The 19,478-nt window shown below is 36.3% G+C and overlaps 2 protein-coding genes across 7 annotated transcripts; one reads left to right on the top strand and one right to left on the bottom strand.

Moving 5' to 3' along the window:
- Nucleotides 1-490: 490 nt before the first annotated feature.
- Nucleotides 491-14,344, top strand: LOC125645558 (proton-coupled zinc antiporter SLC30A2-like). Of its 6 annotated transcripts, XR_007359366.2 has the most exons (11): nt 491-645; nt 4,680-4,714; nt 6,418-6,528; nt 7,079-7,225; nt 8,087-8,240; nt 8,977-9,043; nt 9,477-9,701; nt 10,334-10,439; nt 10,779-10,913; nt 11,197-11,401; nt 11,607-14,344. XR_007359366.2 is itself a non-coding variant. In XM_048871147.2 (10 exons), exons 1-10 carry the CDS (start codon nt 491-493, stop codon nt 11,337-11,339), a joined length of 1,278 nt encoding a protein of 425 aa, XP_048727104.2. In that variant the 3' UTR covers nt 11,340-14,344. The 6 variants fall into 6 exon arrangements, 5 of the variants coding, with proteins under 5 accessions (XP_048727104.2, XP_048727103.2, XP_048727105.2 ...); XM_048871147.2 differs by having other exon boundaries at nt 11,197-14,344; XM_048871146.2 differs by having other exon boundaries at nt 11,009-14,344.
- Nucleotides 14,345-15,913: 1,569 nt separating this feature from the next.
- Nucleotides 15,914-18,875, bottom strand: LOC125645564 (uncharacterized). The gene is made up of 5 exons (XM_048871161.2): nt 18,679-18,875; nt 17,107-17,610; nt 16,864-16,951; nt 16,553-16,746; nt 15,914-16,405 (listed from the first exon to the last, which is right to left on the bottom strand). The coding sequence occupies exons 2-5, from the start codon at nt 17,558-17,560 to the stop codon at nt 16,131-16,133; spliced, it is 1,011 nt and encodes a 336-aa protein (XP_048727118.1). The 5' UTR covers nt 17,561-17,610; nt 18,679-18,875; the 3' UTR covers nt 15,914-16,130.
- Nucleotides 18,876-19,478: the final 603 nt, after the last annotated feature.

Raw genomic sequence — 19,478 nt, 5'->3', positions numbered from 1 at the left:
ATAATGTCTAACTTCTTTTTAAAACATAAATACAAATATCAGCAATACATGTCTATTCCTTTTAGATCCAATTGCCTAGTTGAGTAGCTAAGTAGGTTTAATAGCGAGTCAATTGCCGAACTGTAGATCGAGGGTTCGAGTCCAGCGTTTCAAAATGGACCCCCCCCCCCCCCTTAGATTATATAATGTCTATTAAAACTGCAATATTTTTTTTCCTAAATGAACTAAATTTGAAATTAGTTTTCAATTTCAAAATATTGTTGTACGTAACCTCCGCTTTTCATCCATATCAAATTTCACAGGTGTGGTATTCCTCTTTACAAGTTGCACATGCACTAAGCCTTCAAGTTACAACACATCGGGCTCGGTGTACTTTTTATTCTGAAATATAAACAATGTCACGCTAATATAATGCGGAAAATAACCCTCCTGACTATGAGTTGATAACTAAACAAATTTGCATGATTAAGAGAATCACGAGGTATAAACAATGGCAGACTTTCTATCTACGCCTCCCAGGGCATCTCCACTATTGGCTGCGTCATCAGACAGCAACCAGTCTCCAGGCTGTGTTTATAAATGCTCTTCTCAGACTTCTGTGGGCGTTGATATGCCTGAAAAGGAGATAGACCCAGAAATTCAGAGGTACATAATCATAGTTAATTATTGTCGATTTACTGCCTCATTCTAAATGTTTCAACATACCTATACGATGCAATCGGCAACAGCACGAAGCATGGCGCACACGAGGAAGTTGTCCCTAGCTCAGCACAATCACAAATACTATCCAACCGAGCCGAATCTCAGTCGGGATTATACTGTAAGACTGCTGAACCAACCAATACCTTGATTTTCAACAGCGTGATTCATTTTTGCATTTCATTCGATAGATATTTTCTTCAAATATTCTGCATTAATTATAGTGTGTGCATTTTAATTCAGTTTCAGTCACTATATTTAGGCAAATTATATTTTCTTTGACTTATATCCTAGAGGGCAACCATGATACTCTCTAGCATCATTTATTGGGGTTGCAGAGGTGAAAAATAAATGTGCTACCATTGCACTTCATGAAAACCTTTCATATTGCATACACAGGCACCTGGAATGTGGATAGTGTGTATAGATCTTACTGTGCATACCCCTCTCCCAGTGAAACAATAAATATAGAACCAATGATTGATTCAAAATTGTTATTTCCCCACCAGGCACCTTCATAAGTCGTTCTGAATAGTTAGATTTTACTTTTACTTTCTGTAAGGCTTTAAGATGACCACTTACGAGTTACTGAAATGCTTACACTACATAAGTAGAAACTAACTACCGGTATCCAGAATGACTTATGAAGGTGATCGGTGGGGAGCCTACATATTTTTGAGAAATTGTGCAGCAATGTTTAAGGCTTCCCAAACTATGTAAAGTTAGTAAAAATGATACTTCAATAATCCATAATTATGTTGCCAAATCCAGTGAATGCACATTGATAGGACAGAGGATCTAAATGAAAAAAAAATTATAGGTCATTGTGGCTTAACTTCACAAAAACTTTAGGCTCCAAATATATATGAAGCAATGCTGCAAAATAAACTCAAAACGATATAGTTAAATACTGACTTGTTATTTCTCCATTCTTCCCTTTAATTATCATAACTGTTCACTGTTTTGAAATTCTTCTTGGTCGCCTCCTGCGTTGTTTGTTTTATGTCCTGTCAATAATTTTTCACTCATATTGAGACATCACCAGTTGTAGGTGAAGTACCACGCTCAGGGCTGTAGTAGTGAGGGTTCTTAAATGTACAACAATGCCTGCCATGACACGGGACCTCCGTTTTAATGTCATATCTGAAAGACTTGTGGTTCTCACTTTTAAAAGCCTTGAGTGTTTGGCGAAGGAGCAATCACAACTTATGTTTATGTCTTAGGTTTGACATGGCCATGGCACGAGTGGGACTCAAACTCACAACCTCCAAGTTATGAAGCACTGAGCTACCATGACCGGATAATCCGATGTCAAATAGTGTTTGTTGCCCATCATCAAGTTAAGACTCTTCTTCAGACCCATTTTTTCTAAACTGGTTCCCTGCTCTTGGTGCTAACATACGAGATCAATAGGGGTACCAGTTTTTCATTTTTTTTCAAAGTAATGTAGTAGATAAAGGAGAGAGGAGAAAATCTTTGGCTGGACCGGGAATCGAACCCAGGACCCCTGCATTACTAGTTAGGTGCTCTAACCACTGAGCTATCCAGGCTGATATCCACGGTCTGTATAGCCCTAATTACTACACTCTTCTCTCCTTAATTTGTCTTCACCCTCGAAGACACACACAACCCAGGTTCTTTTCACCCCATGCAGGAGTTTCACCTGCAAATCCAGTGGTGGTCAAAGGCACCAATTGTAGTATATTTTGGAGAGAGGAGAAAATAGTTGGCTGGACCGGAAATCGAACCTGGGACCCCTGCATTACTAGTCAGGTGCTCTAACCACTGAGCTATCCAGGCCGATATCCACGGTCCGTATAGCCCTAATTACTACATTCCTCCCTCCTTAATTTCTCTTCGCCCTCAAAGACACGCACAACCCAGGTTCTCTATGCCCCTGGCAGGACAACCTGCAAATCCAAGGGTGGTCAACGGCACCAAATGTAACATATAAATGTAGTATATATAGGAGAGAGGAGAAATTCTTTGGCTGGACCGGGAATCGAACCCGGGATCCCTGCATTACTAGTCAGACGCTCTAACCACTGAGCTATCCAGGTCCCAGGATCATGTAGCAAAATCAGACTTACATGTAAGTCAAACTTTCAATCACCTGTAAGATGTTCATTGCTTTTGGACTGAGACTTATATTTACAGACACTAGAAATTTGATAAAGCAATACAGAATATCAATTTTATTTGGGATGGTTGTCTTCTCAATCATTTCATTGCAATATTCAGATTTTGACTTAAGCTTAAGATGTTTCATGATCCAGGGACCAGGCCGATATCCACAGTCCATATAGCCCTAATAACTACATTCCTCCCTCCTTAAATAGTGTTCACCCTCAAAGACACACCACCCAGATTCTTTTTGCCCCTGACAGGACCTTCACCTGCAAGTCCAGGGGTGGTCAACAGCACCAAATGTAGCATAGGAGAGAGGAGAAAATCGGAATCGAACCCAGGACCCCTGCATTACTAGTCAGGTGCTCTAACCACTGAGCTATCCAGGGTCCGTATAGCCCAAATTACTAGAGTAATTTTGATGGGATGGAAGTTTTTTGAAAACTAATCAAAATCTTTACAAACAATCGAGTACTTGTATTATTACAAACCAAGATGGAGAGCGGTTATTTTCCAGTGGCCGGTACACACTAAAAAACAGTCAGCCATGCTGACCTACTCTTGGGCAGGCCAGATTCAGACCTTATATTGGGGCCAAAATGGGCATATAGTGAAAATGTATCTAAATTTTCAAAACTGTCTCTTTTACTTCTGTGCATTGTTAAGAAATATTGTTTGCATAGCTGTAAAAAAAGCATTTTGCAGTCTACCAAATTTGTGAAATGTCCATCACCTTGGCCAGATCTTCTTTGTTTTTTAGGTTTTAGGGTTAGATTAAAATGGACATATAGTGAAAATAATGTAATCTTTAAAAATGTCTTTTTTCTAATGTGTTTTATGAATAAATACTTTATGCATGGTAAATCCTCTGCCCTGGCTTGCATCAAGGGTTCAGGATCTAGAGCAGAAATGAATAGGTAAAAGAGGAATGATACTTTTCATTTACAAGCTTTCAAGCGGGCCCTTATTTTCCTTATTTTTCTACAACAGCCCTTATTTTTCTTATTTGAGCTTTAGGATCCTAAAAAAGCCCTAATTGTTTGTTGAAATTCCTACATTTTCAAATTTTGAGTTTAAATAAATTTGACATAAAATAAGTGTTGGAATTTGTTGAATTTAGTCTTAGTATACTTTCAGAAAATGAATATGTTGATTAAATGTACATCTCAGAAGACATCTTGATGGTTATCAGCTATATTCAGCATTGATTGTGAGCCATGGGAGTCCACCTGAATTATATCATGGTTTGTGCTGAATGCTGAATATGGCTGTTGATGACCACTGGTATGATCTTCTGAGTGGGTAATTAGTTTTTGTATTATTGCTCTTGCAAATGGTGAGTAAAACATTTTTTCTTTCTTATTGATTTGTAAATTTAACCCTTATTTTTGTCTAAAAAGCCCTTAAAAATCCTTAAAAAGGCCCTTATTTTTTGATAATTTTGCCCAAAAAATGGCCCTTATTTTTTGCAAAATGTCACTTGAAAGCCTGCATTTAGTAAAATCTTCCTTTTCGAGAAATCCCCTTGGGACTTAAAGTGTAACTTGGGTTTCTGGGAACAGCAGTCAGACACTGAAAATAAAGTACAAGTTTTGTATTGCTCTTTTATTCGTGGACCTTAAAAAAACTAAATTTGAAAAGCTAAAGACAATTTACTGTCATTTTTGAAAAAAAACCCCAAAAACTAACACCTTATTTGACTATAAGCTCATTGAAAAGTTGTTGCATGTGACACAGGTGACTGTTAAGGCCAATGGGCCTCTTATTTTCTTAATTTACACATGTTACATTCTAATACCAACAGGAATAGCTTCTGTAGGAAGAAAACAAATGCCTACAATCTATTTTTGTAGCATCATTCAGAGTATTGAAGAGAGATCCAGAAGAGGTACAGTACCAACATTTTCTGTATTTCCACCTCATTTTGTATCTAAATAAACTCAGTAATGACAGTGGTGCACCAATTCGCTATTCCCATGTGACAAAATCCCATTGTCATCAGTAATGGTATCGGTAGCATGCAGAGGACCACATGTTCCTAAACTACAGATGTATGAGATAATTTATTACACGCATGATCTAGGAAGAGTGATCTATGACACACATCAAGATCTATTTGGATTGTAAAAATAGAAAGGACACTTCTAGTTTGATAGTAGATCTGCCATTACAGCTAGACAAGTGTCAAGGTGTGGAACACGTTGTAAATCAATTTGTGCAGTTACACCCCGAATAAGCATAAGGTGACTGACAAGCAAAATAGGATGTCTATACATTTACATTTGTACATCAATCAATTTTAAAATTTATTGTATTATCTACATTTCATTCTGTAAAGGTAGAATTTTAAACCCATTGATTAAAGATATTGAAATGTGTAATGAAACAACACATAGTTTGATTTTTGTTGGAAAACCTGTCAATTGAATAATGTGCTTAATTGAGATGCCAAGCACTTGGTAAAATGACACATAACGGAAGTGACTTGATAAGTAGTACAGTTTGGTGTCAGTTTGAAGGATGTAAACAGAGACCATGCCATTAAATGTTAGAGAAAAAAGTCATCATCATTCATCAGCCGTAGGTTTTCTGTACAAGAAAATTAATGATTCCTCTTTTAATTTAGGTTTAAAACAGAGCATTTAATTAGAAAGAAATGTAATATCATCTATGATGAGGTGTTGTGTACAATCATACAAATTAATTTAAGTTTACTGAAAAAGTTAAGAATTTTTGCTTATTTAAGTGAAAAGATATCATTACTGTCACTCAACTCTGATCTAAAACGTCACCAGTACACGTTTCTTTCCGTTTCTCATTATTATGTACTGGCACTAGCAATAAGAACTAATGTTCACATCTGGTAACATGCTGGTAGGTATTGTAGAATTCAAGATTTTGACAGAATATGCTGAATGTTTGATTGGTTCTACTTTTTTGATATTGAGATGTGTAATATAGCAAACAGTTTATCTAGATAAGTATTGTATCATATGTACAGGTACCATTTTAAGCCTTAATCATCAGGAGGTGGTGAAAACATTCTCGATCAATATTCACACTCATTTCTTGTGACTTATCCCCCCCCCCCACCACCACAACGTGGAAGGGGACATAGAAATACAGGTGTCTGCATCCGTCCATCCCACTTGCCTTTGTAGACGCAACTCCAACAAAACCACCCAACAGATTTTGTTCAAATTTTGTGGGATTGTAATATCACCATATGTAATTGATCATATTGCGCCGTCATTTTAATTTGACAAATTCTACAGGAGATATGGGATTTTGTTGAATTTGTGCACACTACACTATATATAGGAACACTTTGTAGATGCAAATCCTCAAAAACTGCTCAATGGATTTTAGTTTAATTTGGTAGGATTGTTATTCACCATATATAGTTGATCATATTGTGCCATCATTTTGATTCGACAAATTTTACATGAGTTATGGGACTTTTGTGCTTCAACTTTTTTTGTGGCGATGGGGGACATTGCTACAAGTAGCAATCTTGTTGTCTGTAAAACTTACTTACTTTTTATAAAAGGTGCATGATCCATACTATATGTATAGAACTCAACATTATAGGTTCACATTGCCATGCAATGCAAGAGAAAACTGGTGTTGACAAGAGAGCAAGAAGGAAGTTAATCATTGCCAGCACTCTGTGTGTCCTGTTCATGGCAGGAGAAATAGTGGGTATGAGATATATAATAATTTACTCAAGTCCAGGAATGTAGTTAAATGTTGATCTAATGGGTCCTTTATGATGCATCCCAGCCTGGATTTCTCGAAAGAAATTGAAGTCGAAATTTTACTCAATTAACTGCTCAAATAAAAGAAAACTCAAACTAAAGTTTGAGATTTTTTTTCGAGAAATCCAAGCCTGGTAAATATTAATCGAATTTAAGTGGCCCATGATAGACAATGGAGGCAATGCTTTTATGGTAGATAAAGCTGAAAAAATACGACATACATATAAATACATGCACCATGTACTTATTAACCACATGCAATATCATAATTATGTCACACTTATATCTCTGATGTCAGCAGGATCAGGTAGTGGACAATATGTTCTTGTTAACTGTGTTCTCTGCACTATAGGAATCAAAGAGAAATGTGAGAATACAAAATTTAAAAAAAAATTGTAGTTCAATGTCTTCATTCAAGTGAATTACATGTACATTTATGACTACTGAATTTAACTATGAATAAATTAATCCATGTGTGATTTGAATATTTGTAGGTGGGGTAATGGCGGGAAGTTTGGCCATCATATCAGACGCTGCCCATCTGTTAACAGACTTTGCCAGCTTTATGATCAGTCTCCTTGCATTAATGCTTGCCACTAGATCTCCCTCCAAAAAGTTCAGCTTTGGGTGGTACAGGGCAGGTACAGAAAGTGTTCAACTTTAACTGTTTGATATGTTTATGGCAATTCTAGACTGTGTATTCTGAAGACTTTTAGCTTTATGATCAAAACATCCCCCTATAATTGGGCTTACATGTACCTCCTACTCATAACAAAAATTTAATGTTCTGCAAAGGGCCATAACTCTTATCAAAATGATCTATAGGTACAATATACATGATAAACTTCCTATATCTTAAGGAGGTATGCTACACCAGAGAAATTTGATGTAGATGAAAAGTGGAGGACATGTACAACAGTATTTTGAAGTTGAAAATGTTCAAATTTACTTTATTTTGTCAAAAAATACAGTTTTAGTAGAAGGTAATCTGAAAAAAATTTAAAACCCCTGCTGCACTCGAACCTGCGACCCACAGTTCAGCAGTCGGTATTCTAACCTACTGAGCTACTCGGCTAAGTATTTTTAAAAATGGAAAAGGAAAAGTCAAATATTGCTGATATCGATTTTTTCATCCATGTTTTTAAAGGAAGTCAGCCATTATGACGATGTAGAGTACTACCTTAAAAATAAGTGCAAAAATTTCAATTTTATGCCAAGGACCAATTAAAAAATTAGTTGTTAACTAGGAAACTATTCATAACAAAATTATTTGTGAAACAATGTAAGCAGACTTACAGCTAACTTGCTTACTGACATAGGAACAGGCAAGATACAAACAAATATCTACCCCCCCCCCCCCCCCCCCCCCCCCCCCCCCGTCTCACTAGCAGAGGATCAGTAAGTGAGACTCTTTCTCTGATGAGGTCTATCAGTATGGGGCATTGATAGTCTTTATAATGGTGTCTGGATGGATGGAGCATTGACAGTCTTCCTCTTTTTAGAAATATTGGGAGCCTTGCTTTCCATTTTGTTCCTCTGGATATTGACTGGAGTTTTATTTTACATGGCTGTACGGAGAGTGATTCATCAGGATTATGTAATTAATGCTGAAATTATGCTGATAACTGCAGCTTGTGGAGTAGCCTTTAATATTTTGTAGGTATAATACAATGCACATGTTTACATAAAGTATGTAGCGCAACAGCTGATAAATATTGTTAATTAGATACAGTTAATCAATCAACATGATATATCGCACTTCCCAAAATTTTATTCAGAAGGTAGTGAACCAAATGTAAAAATTCTAAGAACAGGGTATGATTTTGTACATAAAAAGGCCCCCAAAAATTCTCAGATTTAAATGTGTCTTGAATAAAGCTTAATCTGTGTTTTGAATAAGTTAAATACATGCCAAGTATACTATCTCAACTTAATTCAAAGTTATTTCTTATTTTATAGCATTATTACGTTATGAATAAGAGTTATTCCTGCCTTTTTCAAAAAGAGCTTGATAACTGTTAAATTTCATCCATATTATTGCTTAGGAAAAGGTGTGCCCATCTGTCGAGCAAAATGAAATTAATATATATTGTGTATTAAGAGAAGATGAAAAATGTGTTTGAATATGAATTTGTTCGACACATAGGCTGTATGTTTTCTGAAAGGAAAATCCCCTGAATTTATGAAAAATTTCATTGATTTTTGCAGTTTTGGCAATTTTATGCCAACTTCACGCTCTTGTCATACAGCACTAAGCAATTTTGGATTAAATTAAATGTAGTTTGGATTTGCTCATATATTCCTTATTTGAATGCCAAATTTTGGGACTCCTATTGAAATCATTTATTTTCTGAGCCAGATGACTGTAGAAACTGTCCCTACTTTTTTACAGAATGGGCATATCCTTAGGTCACCATGGCCACAATCATTCTCACAAGAAAAAATCTGCTATAGCTCAGGTAAAAATCTTTACATCATGATTATAATATGTACTCTAAATCAGTTTCTCCATATTCAGTGCAGTTCAGTTTATTTTTTCTCAAACCATGGAATGCAGCATTTATAAATTCTAATTCTTAATCAAGTAATGAAATTGACTTTATTATGCCCCCATAATTGGAGATTCAGGGCTTATAGTTTTTGGTCTATGTATGTGTCTGTCTTCCTGTCCGCTAAAACTTGAACCTTGAATGGTTGGCAGTAGGGCTTTCATATTTCACATGTATATTTCTTTTGACAATTCCTTTCTTTTTGTACCGTCACTACCAAAATATTTGCTCTAATGACCTTGGAGTTTGGCCATACTGGTGCATCAATTTTTCTCAAACCCATCTTGTTTAAAAATTTGAGATAAAGTTGTTAGAAATAAGAATTGTTATATATTTATGCCAGACAGAGACATCAGAAGATAATCAAAGGTTGTTGGATAAAGACAACTCAACACGTCCGGCATCATATGGGGCAATGAATGGTGACCACAGTGAGACTGACCCTCTAGTCCAGGTCAAGGACGATCATACAGACAACATCAATGTGAAGGCCGCATTCATTCATGTTGTGGGTGACCTAATTCAAAGCATTGGTGTCCTTATTGCAGCTTTTATTATTTATTTTAAGGTAAGGCAGACTGACATGACCTAGTTAGTGACATAGATACAGTTGAGTTTCATTTGTTTACCCTTAATGCTTTGAACAGCGTCTTGTTGAACTTTATTTGGAAACAATTCTTTGGCACTTATTTGTTCATCAATAAAAGCAATTCAATTTACCAGACGATTCATTTAGCCTATGATGTATTCTTCAATACGAATTTGTCAGGAATCTTTTTAGTATTGACACTAACCCTTTACCAATTGCTCTGTTACCATAAATAGCTTTACCATTAACCAAAAGTAAGCGGTGATTGTTGCCCTACTTGAATATTGAAATGACAATAACATTAATTCTTTTAACAAATTGTTAAATTTGTTGAACATTGTGTTCATGCGTTGTTGTTACTATGTTGAAATGCTCAGTTTAGTTCTTGTTGACTGTTAATAAATGAATTCGTTGTATTTCTTATATTTATTGACATACAAAAAGGTTTGGTCCTCGACAAAACAAAACACTTCTTGGGTTTGTTACTGACTGTCTTCAGGGATATGTTGGGTTGTTCAAATCCATAGAAGGTGGGGAAAAACTCGAGCAGCCAGACATTATTCCCGTAGACAGTCAGTAACAAACCTAATAATTGTTCTCTGTTTTAACAGCCTGAGTGGAAACTTGCAGACCCCGTCTGTACCTTCGTGTTTTCTCTGATTGTGATGGTCACTACTTTCAAAATATTCATGGACATCATTAATGTGCTAATGGAAGGTAATAATTGAAACTAAATAGTAAAATCTGACAAAAATCCAGTCATGTTTTAACTGTTGATGATCAGTCTTTAACCAATCATATACCAGTGGCGGATCAAGACGAGGGTTACGGGGGTTGCAAACTCACCTCCCCCTTTTAGTAGACTTTTTTTTTTAAAACAAAAATTAGCAATTTTGCAATTTTGGGGTCTTCAACCCCCGCCCTTTTTTAAGCAGGAAAGGTACAAAATTGGGTCGTAATCCCCTGTTTGAAATTTGTTTTGATCCGCCAGCCTGGTGTATACACTTCATTAAATTCATCAAAGAGAGTCAGGTGATAATTGTGATATATCCACAGGAACACCCAGAGGTTTTGATATTACCTCAGTAAGAAACAGTTTCCTCAAACTCCCCGGGGTAAAGGATGTTCATGACCTCAGACTCTGGTCGCTCTCCATGGACAAAATTGCCTTGTCTTTGCATTTAGCTGTTGGTAAGTTGATAAGGAGATCGGGAGATTTGTATGAGTTATCTACCTTTGGCTATAAAGTTCTATGTACATTCATTTGTTCACAATTTTCTTCTAAGATATTGTTGGTCTGATGATTGGCAACATTTGGAACCGCATTCGAACCAGTCGGTGGATTAAAAATATCATTGGAATGGGATTACCGAAATTAAATATGAGATGCATTGGCAGATATTTGCTATCCTCGAAATTTTTACAAACTTTCAGGAATTTAGATTTGCTATTTTGTATTTGTTAATATTCACAGAATCCAACACAGATGCAATGAAGATACTGAAGCTGGGATCGACAATGGTTCGAATGAAGTATGGGATCTCAGAGAGCACTATTCAGGTGGAGGAATATGTAACCGAAATGGACGACTGCACTCACTGTCAAGATGCCAAGTAGATCGAATGATGACCATACGATTCTGAATGGAGTAATGCTGTTGGTGCTTTATAGTACAATTTGTAAATACATCTTGAATGTTCGAATCTCGTACTTCAAAAACATTTTCAAGGGACGTAGACAAAGTTTATGTCTGTCAGTATGTTGTTTTATGTCGTATTCGAGAATTGTTCTCTCCCTTGCAGAGACTCGACATCCATTGTTCAAAAACTTCGTCTACAGCTGGTGTTGTAGTGTTCTTTATTTTTGTTTTATCTCATTTAAAAGATCTGCGACTTTAACTCCTGATGCTGGACGCCTAGTGAAGGAACAGTCACTGCCCATGTTATTCGTCTAAGGTGTGACGCGGCGCGGGGATCGAGAATCGAACCCAGTCGGTATCCATGTTGCTAAGCGAGATGTAACCTTTATCTATGTTGCTAAGTGAGATGTAACCTTTATCCATGTTGCTAAGTGAGATGTAACCTTTATCTATGTTGCTAAGTGAGATGTAACCTTTATCTATGTTGCTAAGTGAGATGTAACCTTTATCTATGTTGCTAAGTGAGATGTAACCTTTATCTATGTTGCTAAGTGAGATGTAACCTTTATCTATGTTGCTAAGTGAGATGTAACCTTTATCTATGTTGCTAAGTGAGATGTAACCTTTATCTATGTTGCTAAGTGAGATGTAACTGGGAAACACTGAATGGTGAAGGTTCCATCCGCCTCTCTCTGTAATCATCTCGTGCAAGATCTCATAATATAAAGTGTTGGATATTTTTTAAAGACCCAACTTTAAGTTAACGCCCCCAAATTTTACCTGTGTCGCGATCAATGATAAGCCGCTGGTCAATCAAACTTTTAACAATAGAGCTTAGATTGATTGACGTTTGCAGAGACCGTGGTCTACAGCTACCTGAGAAAGATGTTTTGATAACAATCATGGCTAATGATGACCGGCAGTCTTCAGATCTCGAGGAAAGCCCCAGTATACCTGAGTTTTGATAGCATTGACTCGCACCTAGAATATTTTAATTTCTAACGTCCCCTATACAATGCAATTTATCATCGTATTTTCTCTCTCCATCTTTATACATGTATTATAGATTAAACAATCAGAAATCAAACAATAATAATAATAATAAAAAAAACCCAAACAAACATAAGTTATTGGAATATTTTCTATTAATGATTTATTGTGGCTTTATTTTTATAAAAACATGAACAATTCTTTATTGGCGCAGCACATCAACATGTATAATGGTTATATTGCCCATGCGTAAAACTGTTACAGTAGTTTAAAAAATGCTTCTGTTTGAGATACCACATGGATTATAAATTACACAATCAGAAATCAAACAACAGTAAAAAAGCATAAATAAGTTATTGAGATATTTCTATTTATAATTTATCACGGCTTTATATTGAGAGAGAGAGAGAGAGAGAGAGAGAGAGAGAGAGAGAAAGAGAGTTACTGAGATATTTCTATTTATAATTTATCACGGCTTTATATTTATAGAGAGAGAGAGAGAGAGAGAGAGTTGTTGAGCTATTTATAATTTATCACGGTTTTATGTTTATAAAGAGAGAGAGAGAGAGAGAGATGTGTAAAACTGTAGCAATAATATAGATGAAATAATATGGCATGGCAATAGTGTTGCATACGTATGACAATAATTACTCATTTAGTCAATGATTGAGAGTAAGGGAGAGAGAGAGAAAGGGGAGTAGACTAGCTATGTGTCAGCTTTTGTTTGGAATACCATCGTTACACAAACACTACGTCCACAGAAACCCTAAAGAGAGAGAGAGAGAGAGAGAGAGAGAGGAGGGGGTGTATACTTCGTGTCATTACCACCATTACGCAAACACTATAGCTACAGAAACCCTACAGACAGCCCATATTGAGGGGTATCTTGACCATTCTTCATTTGGTTGTACATGTACACAGATCTACTTGGATTTATTCATTCTCTCGAAACATGGATATTTTACCTACTACACCCACGACACCGCGAACTCCCAGGACACGTCGGGTAATATTATATTTCGGAAATTATTTATATACGATATATAACAATTTAATTAGAAGTTTTAAAAAGCAAAGGTTTAGAAATGGGCTAAACCTGTCATTTGCAATACATAAATATGACCAAGTTTGAAGGTTTACGGGAAATAGAAATGCGGTATGCATGTAGGTTGAAATTTTAATTATTTTTTTTTTTGCACAAATCAAGACACTAAGCATAATTTGTAATAACCTGAGAAATTTCCTGTGTATATCATAAAAATATACACAACAACTGATCTCTTGGCCAGGTAAATTCCAAGTAAATAACATTGACCATGGATAAGCTCCGCCCACATTCAGTCATCCGTGGAGCAACCGTACGGTGTTTTTTTTGGGTCTTTAAGTGTATGTTCATTAAACGCTGTGTATATCGTAAAATGATTTACCATCTTCAGAAGATAACAACAGGCTATATATATTGTATATACGATCAGAATGTGATTCGTTTGATAAGACATCTGTAATGCATTGTATGTGATGAATTTAGCGCTAGCAATAGAAACGCGTTCTTCATTTGAAAGTGTATAAACAACCATCATTTAAAGGCACGGGTCATTTTAAGTTTGTTGTAAATATTCAAAGTGATATTGCGTCTCATTTACTAATATTACAAGAATTTGAATGTTGTCACATTAATAGTCCAACACCCCAGTTTGCTTATTTGGCATGTGCAATTTTAAGTTGTTTTACTTTATTTTTAATTTTTACTTATTTCTTTTGTATTTAGATCTACACTGTACATTGCATAAAATATGAACACACAAGTCCTTTCCATATAAAGCTTCCTTTTTTAATACTCCACCGAGTTTTGGATTTTCCTACTGTAAGAATCCTTTAGCTAATGATCTGACTGGAAGCAATTGGAATATTACACAAGAATCACTGTGTACATGTATAAATCGACATCTATGCATATCATCTATTCTAAAGAATAAAATGCAAATTATCTCCACTGCGTATTTGTCAAATGAACTGGTATTGCCCTTAAAACAAGAATGAGAAATTGTGTGTATTTAATGACCTTTAGATTTGTAGGGCAATGTAATGCAGCTTGGGTATATCGGGATTCAATTTACATGTAGTAAGTTATCAGCAGTTGAAAGGCATATCATAAATGTTTATTGGTATCATTACGGTTTATGTTGAAATATTCCGCGTCATGGTGGAAGGTTGCACAAGTTTCATGCAGTGTTCGTTGATTCTACTTTCTCCCCAAACTCAAGGCTGTCAAAACACTGTGATGGAGTTTGCTTTAATATCTAAAAACAAAAATACAGCTAGTTTGAATGTGTTGATTCTGATTACTATAATGTGCTTATGGTTTTCGGAAAGCGGCCGCTGTGACATTTAGAGATGTGTCGCATATTGCACTAATGGGGAAATCCTAATAGCAATCATGGGAGGGGGTGATTTGTCAACTGTACACGGATCATTAAATGTGCTGTCCGTTTACTACACTGGAAATGATCTGTCCCACACAAGATGTGATGTTAGTCTGGAATAGTGCTCGTCAATTCCTATAAATGGTGCATTTTGCGCACCTGTGGCTAAGATTAGTGTACCCATCATTTAAACACGGTGGCACTCCATGTTAACTATGACGTCATAAAACCTTTAGGCTTAATTAAAGGGGCAGACATAATTTGAGCTGAACATTTTCAAATTTTATTTTTCCATCTTTATTGTTTACAATGTTTAACTAAAGTACATGTATTTCCAATGGTCAACCAAAATTTGAATATAATTGTTGAGTTACAAGCGAGATACAGCACTCACAATTCTTTCTTATGCAAAAAAGGCTCCACTTGTAAAAGTACAAAATAGCATGTTTAAAACAAAATGAGATGTGCCAAAGAATAGAAACTATTTAATTGTATTCTGAATGAACTTGTGAATTGAAAAAAATCTGCTTTAAATGAAACCTTTACTAGTATATTTAACCTATGTAAACAAAAGCATGGCACGAGCCTTGTTGACATAACAAAGAATTGCGAGCTTGGTATCTCTCATTTACCTTGCCAACTGATATTCAAATTTTTCTAACCATTAAAAATACCTTAGTTAAACATTCTAAACCAAAATGGAATTATAAAATTAGAAAATTTCCGGCTCAAATCGTGTCCATGTCCCTTTAAGGTGGTACTCTACATCGTCATAATGGCCGACTTCCCTTTTAAAACTTAAATGAAAATGTAAATATTAGCAATATTTGTATATTCCTTTCAAATGTAATTGCCTGGCTAGGTAGCTCGATGGGATAACGTGTTGATTGCAAATCTCTAGATTGTGGGTGTGAGGCTAGCAGAGCTTTTCAATTTTTATATAGTACTTTATACTAAAACTACATTTTTAAACTAAATAAGGTATTATGAGGTCTTCAATATCAAAATACACATGTATTGTACATGTTTTCCTCGTTCTAGAGTTCTTCCGCGTGTTATTCCTCCTTGTCCAGTAATGGTCCGTTTTAATGGCATTGAAAACCCTGTACCCTGTACTAGTATTGATAAGAGAAGCACCGTCAAAATTATAATATTTAAATCTTTTTTACATGTATATACAAAAGTGCATGCAAGAAGCAACAAAAATGTATGAGTATTGAAGATTGTCGAATGTATAGTGCAATATGTTGAGACAGTGACTTTCATGGTATATGTGTGATTTAATGCTGAGAAATGATGCTGAAAAGTAATTGATCAAAAGATCAAATCTTCTCGTTTAGTTCGTCGTCATTGAAGTCACATGACAACACATCGGTCACGTGCTTTCGATATCTTCGAGTTTTCGGGTCTTTTCTCGTTCCAGATATCGAGACTTCCACATTCACTGGTTATAAACTCCTCTACGTCCACTCCATACGTGATCTGTACGTCTGACAGGCTGATACGAGAGGCGTTCAGAGGCACCGAATCCTTGTTCTCCGCCGCCCGGACCTCCTCCTCCAGCAGGGAGGAGTCCAGTGGACCTCCTAGGTAGTTTCTCGTTGCCAACTCTAAGTTTACGGACGGAAGGGCTGCAAAAGTTGTAAATCGATTTAGTGATTCTACAAGAAGATTCAATGTCTGAAAACAATCAGTTATGTAAATTTTCCTAAAATATATTGACGAATGAAAAGAGAATAAAAATTGGCTTTGATATTAGAAAATTGCCTTGGATATACCTTTTTGGTTCTGAAGAAATTGGAAGGCTGGAATAACCACTTGAGGGTCTAACAGATGAAGCTTGACAAAGAGGGCATTCATTTCCCTATTGTAGTCCATCTCTGTGCACTGACCCCGAACGATGCGGAATATCCACGTCATGGTCCACTGGGGTTCCATAATGTGAGCCAGGAGCTTCTCCGCCCAGACGTGCCTGAAAGACGACAGGATATGTACAGCTAATGAAGAAGAAGAAAATGTGCAACCTTAATGGAAACTAAATTATTCAGCGACAGGTCCACACCATTGACGACGATGAAAAATAATTTACCCGTTGTCTTCAATGAAGTCTTTAAGATTGACCCCGGTCCTCTCATCTCGGACAACCTCGGGATAAGTTAAAGAGTAGAGACAGAAACCTGAATTAAGAAATCGATATCAATCATGTTCTTTGTGTGTTGAAAGCAAAGACATTCTAACTAGTAAACGATACGTCTATGAATCATTTTGATCGTGTAAAGTCATTCTTAGTATACAAAAATCCATTTTATTTGTTTTCTACATACTATCCTACCTAGTTTTTTCCATTGAAGACTGTTATAAATTTCCCTAAGAAGATTTTGGAGCGAGCTATTGTCAATCATTTGATGAAATTTATATTGGTCTTTGATCTTGGATATACTTTCCGCAACCAATCCCGTTGCTAATTTGTCCATCGGAAATCCTCGGGTATCCAAGAATTCCAAAAGAAGATCCGGAGTTTCATTTGGGAAAAAGGTGTCATGCACATGTGGTTCAACTTTCACTGCATTAATCAATATTGAGCGGGCATATTCCGACACTTCATCTACCCCGTCTCGGTAGGGGGACAAATTGTACAACGTCTCGACGTTAAGCCGGTCACCTGGTTTACTGGGTCTAGCCAAGAGGTTAAAGCTATTGGCCCTTCTGACCGAGGCCCCCCTCTTTGTCCGGGGTGGCGATCGCTGAGAAGAAGTCCTTTTGACAGCAATTGGCATCGTTGACATCACATACAAACTATGAAATCATTCTTTCTCTCCAAAATTCAAAGTCCGCCCTACAGAAAATTCACAATGGATTTACAGTAGTACATACGTTTGTATGTGTATCAAAGACAATGAGTCATACACATATAAAAGTCAACAGTTAGCCTGGTTAATACCATTAATTACTTCCTACATTAATACTAAGTACCAGAGCGTGGCTGTGTTTTGACTAAATACCGGAGCGTGGCTGTGCTTTGAATGAAACACCCTACATTCATTGTTAAGACGAGATGTTATCGCCGTCTTCCTTAAAATCCATTAAAAAATCCCTAAGATATCTACACATTGTACACTGTTGTATATGAATAATACACAATATCAATCCTTTCATCAAAATATCTCGTATTGGCTTTTTGACGATGTAACTAATCAGTGCCCAGATGCATGATTGATAAAAACATTCGATTTAATGATCTGTGATTTAAAATGTAACCTTACATAGGTAGATAAGAAAATAGTTCTGTTGCGAAATTTAAATCGTAAAATCCAGTTTCATCTTTTGTGCTGTTCTGAATTTTACCTTTCGGAATACATGTAATAATTTGAATGAATTCGTGATCGCATTAGTTATAACGGGACTTTTGCTGAGCGATGTGAACAATGAGCTTAAGTTGGTGTTTTTAAATACGTAAATAGGCCATCTGATCCACTCACAATAGACAAATACATGCTTTCGTGCCGTCTTTGTATCACCTGACTAAATCTTGTAAACAGAGCACATTCTGGGTCGCAACTCTGAACAGGACGGTCTTATCTCATAATCTAAATACTTGGTCTGCAATTTTTCATCTAATAGACTTATTGGTGTCCCCGAATAGCTCCTTAAATTTTATCACTGAAAAGCAATACAAACGATCCCATCTTTATGTATAAATTGGAGTCGAACACTTCTGAATACGTTTTGCTAACTAGCATGAGAAATGACTTCTGTTAATGAACGAAAATAGTTAAAATTTTGATAGCCCAAAAATGTATATAGTTTCTCTCTCGTCATTAACCATTAACTATCAGTTTGAAGTTCCTATCAATAAAGAACCCCCCAAAAATCACGTTTTCATCTGAATATAAAAAGTACCTACCATATAGTAGATCTATGAGAAGCACTGCACTAACTCCACTAGTCCATATGGTTGTTTGCCACGTGTAAAATATTTATCACCATGCAGCCTTGTTTAAATAGATCTTCAAATTAAAAGAGCCCTTATCAGAAGTTATATATTATCCCTGGTGTCGATTTCCGTGCCCAGCTCGTGTCTCGGTCACAATTAATGGCGAATAAAACAATATTCGCCGCCACTGTGCAGTCAGAACCTACGTCATACACAGATCAAGGGGTGGATGTCGCTGTCTGAAATTTCACAACAACAAGGAAACGAGAACGGAGTTTGCTTCCAGGTATTTCAAATTTCATTCGCGTTTTCTGTGCATAAATATATCCTGTTCACGATACGGTTGGTTGGCCTCTTTTGATGACGAAACCCTGCGATGTTTAAACAGGTAAACCAAACCCCCGAAAAGTGTTTAAAACTTAGATGAATTTACTGCGGAGTCATCGAAGCGAGAACGAATGATTGAAAAATAAAACTAAAAGGATACGTAACATGGGTTTTCCTCGTCATCGCAGGAATGATCAACATGCAGTTTAATCATCAATTCCATCTATCTGCGTAGTGAACCACACGAATCAGATCTTTGATAATACACACTACACAATGGCTGGAGTTTGTGACTCTGATGGACTTTCTTGCTTATGCTATAATAGATGTGTTTCTATGTACATGTAAGTCCTTTTCGTTGCAGGATTTGACATATGGAGGAGAGTAAATGCAGTAGGAATCCATGGTTGTCTTTGGACGATATGCATTGTTCTTCTATACGT

This window comes from Ostrea edulis, chromosome 6 (assembly GCF_947568905.1).
Source record: "Ostrea edulis chromosome 6, xbOstEdul1.1, whole genome shotgun sequence".
NCBI classification, from domain to species: Eukaryota; Metazoa; Mollusca; class Bivalvia; order Ostreida; family Ostreidae; genus Ostrea; species Ostrea edulis.
The sequence above is the reverse complement of the archived record's forward strand: the minus strand, read 5'-3'. Positions and strand labels throughout refer to the sequence as shown.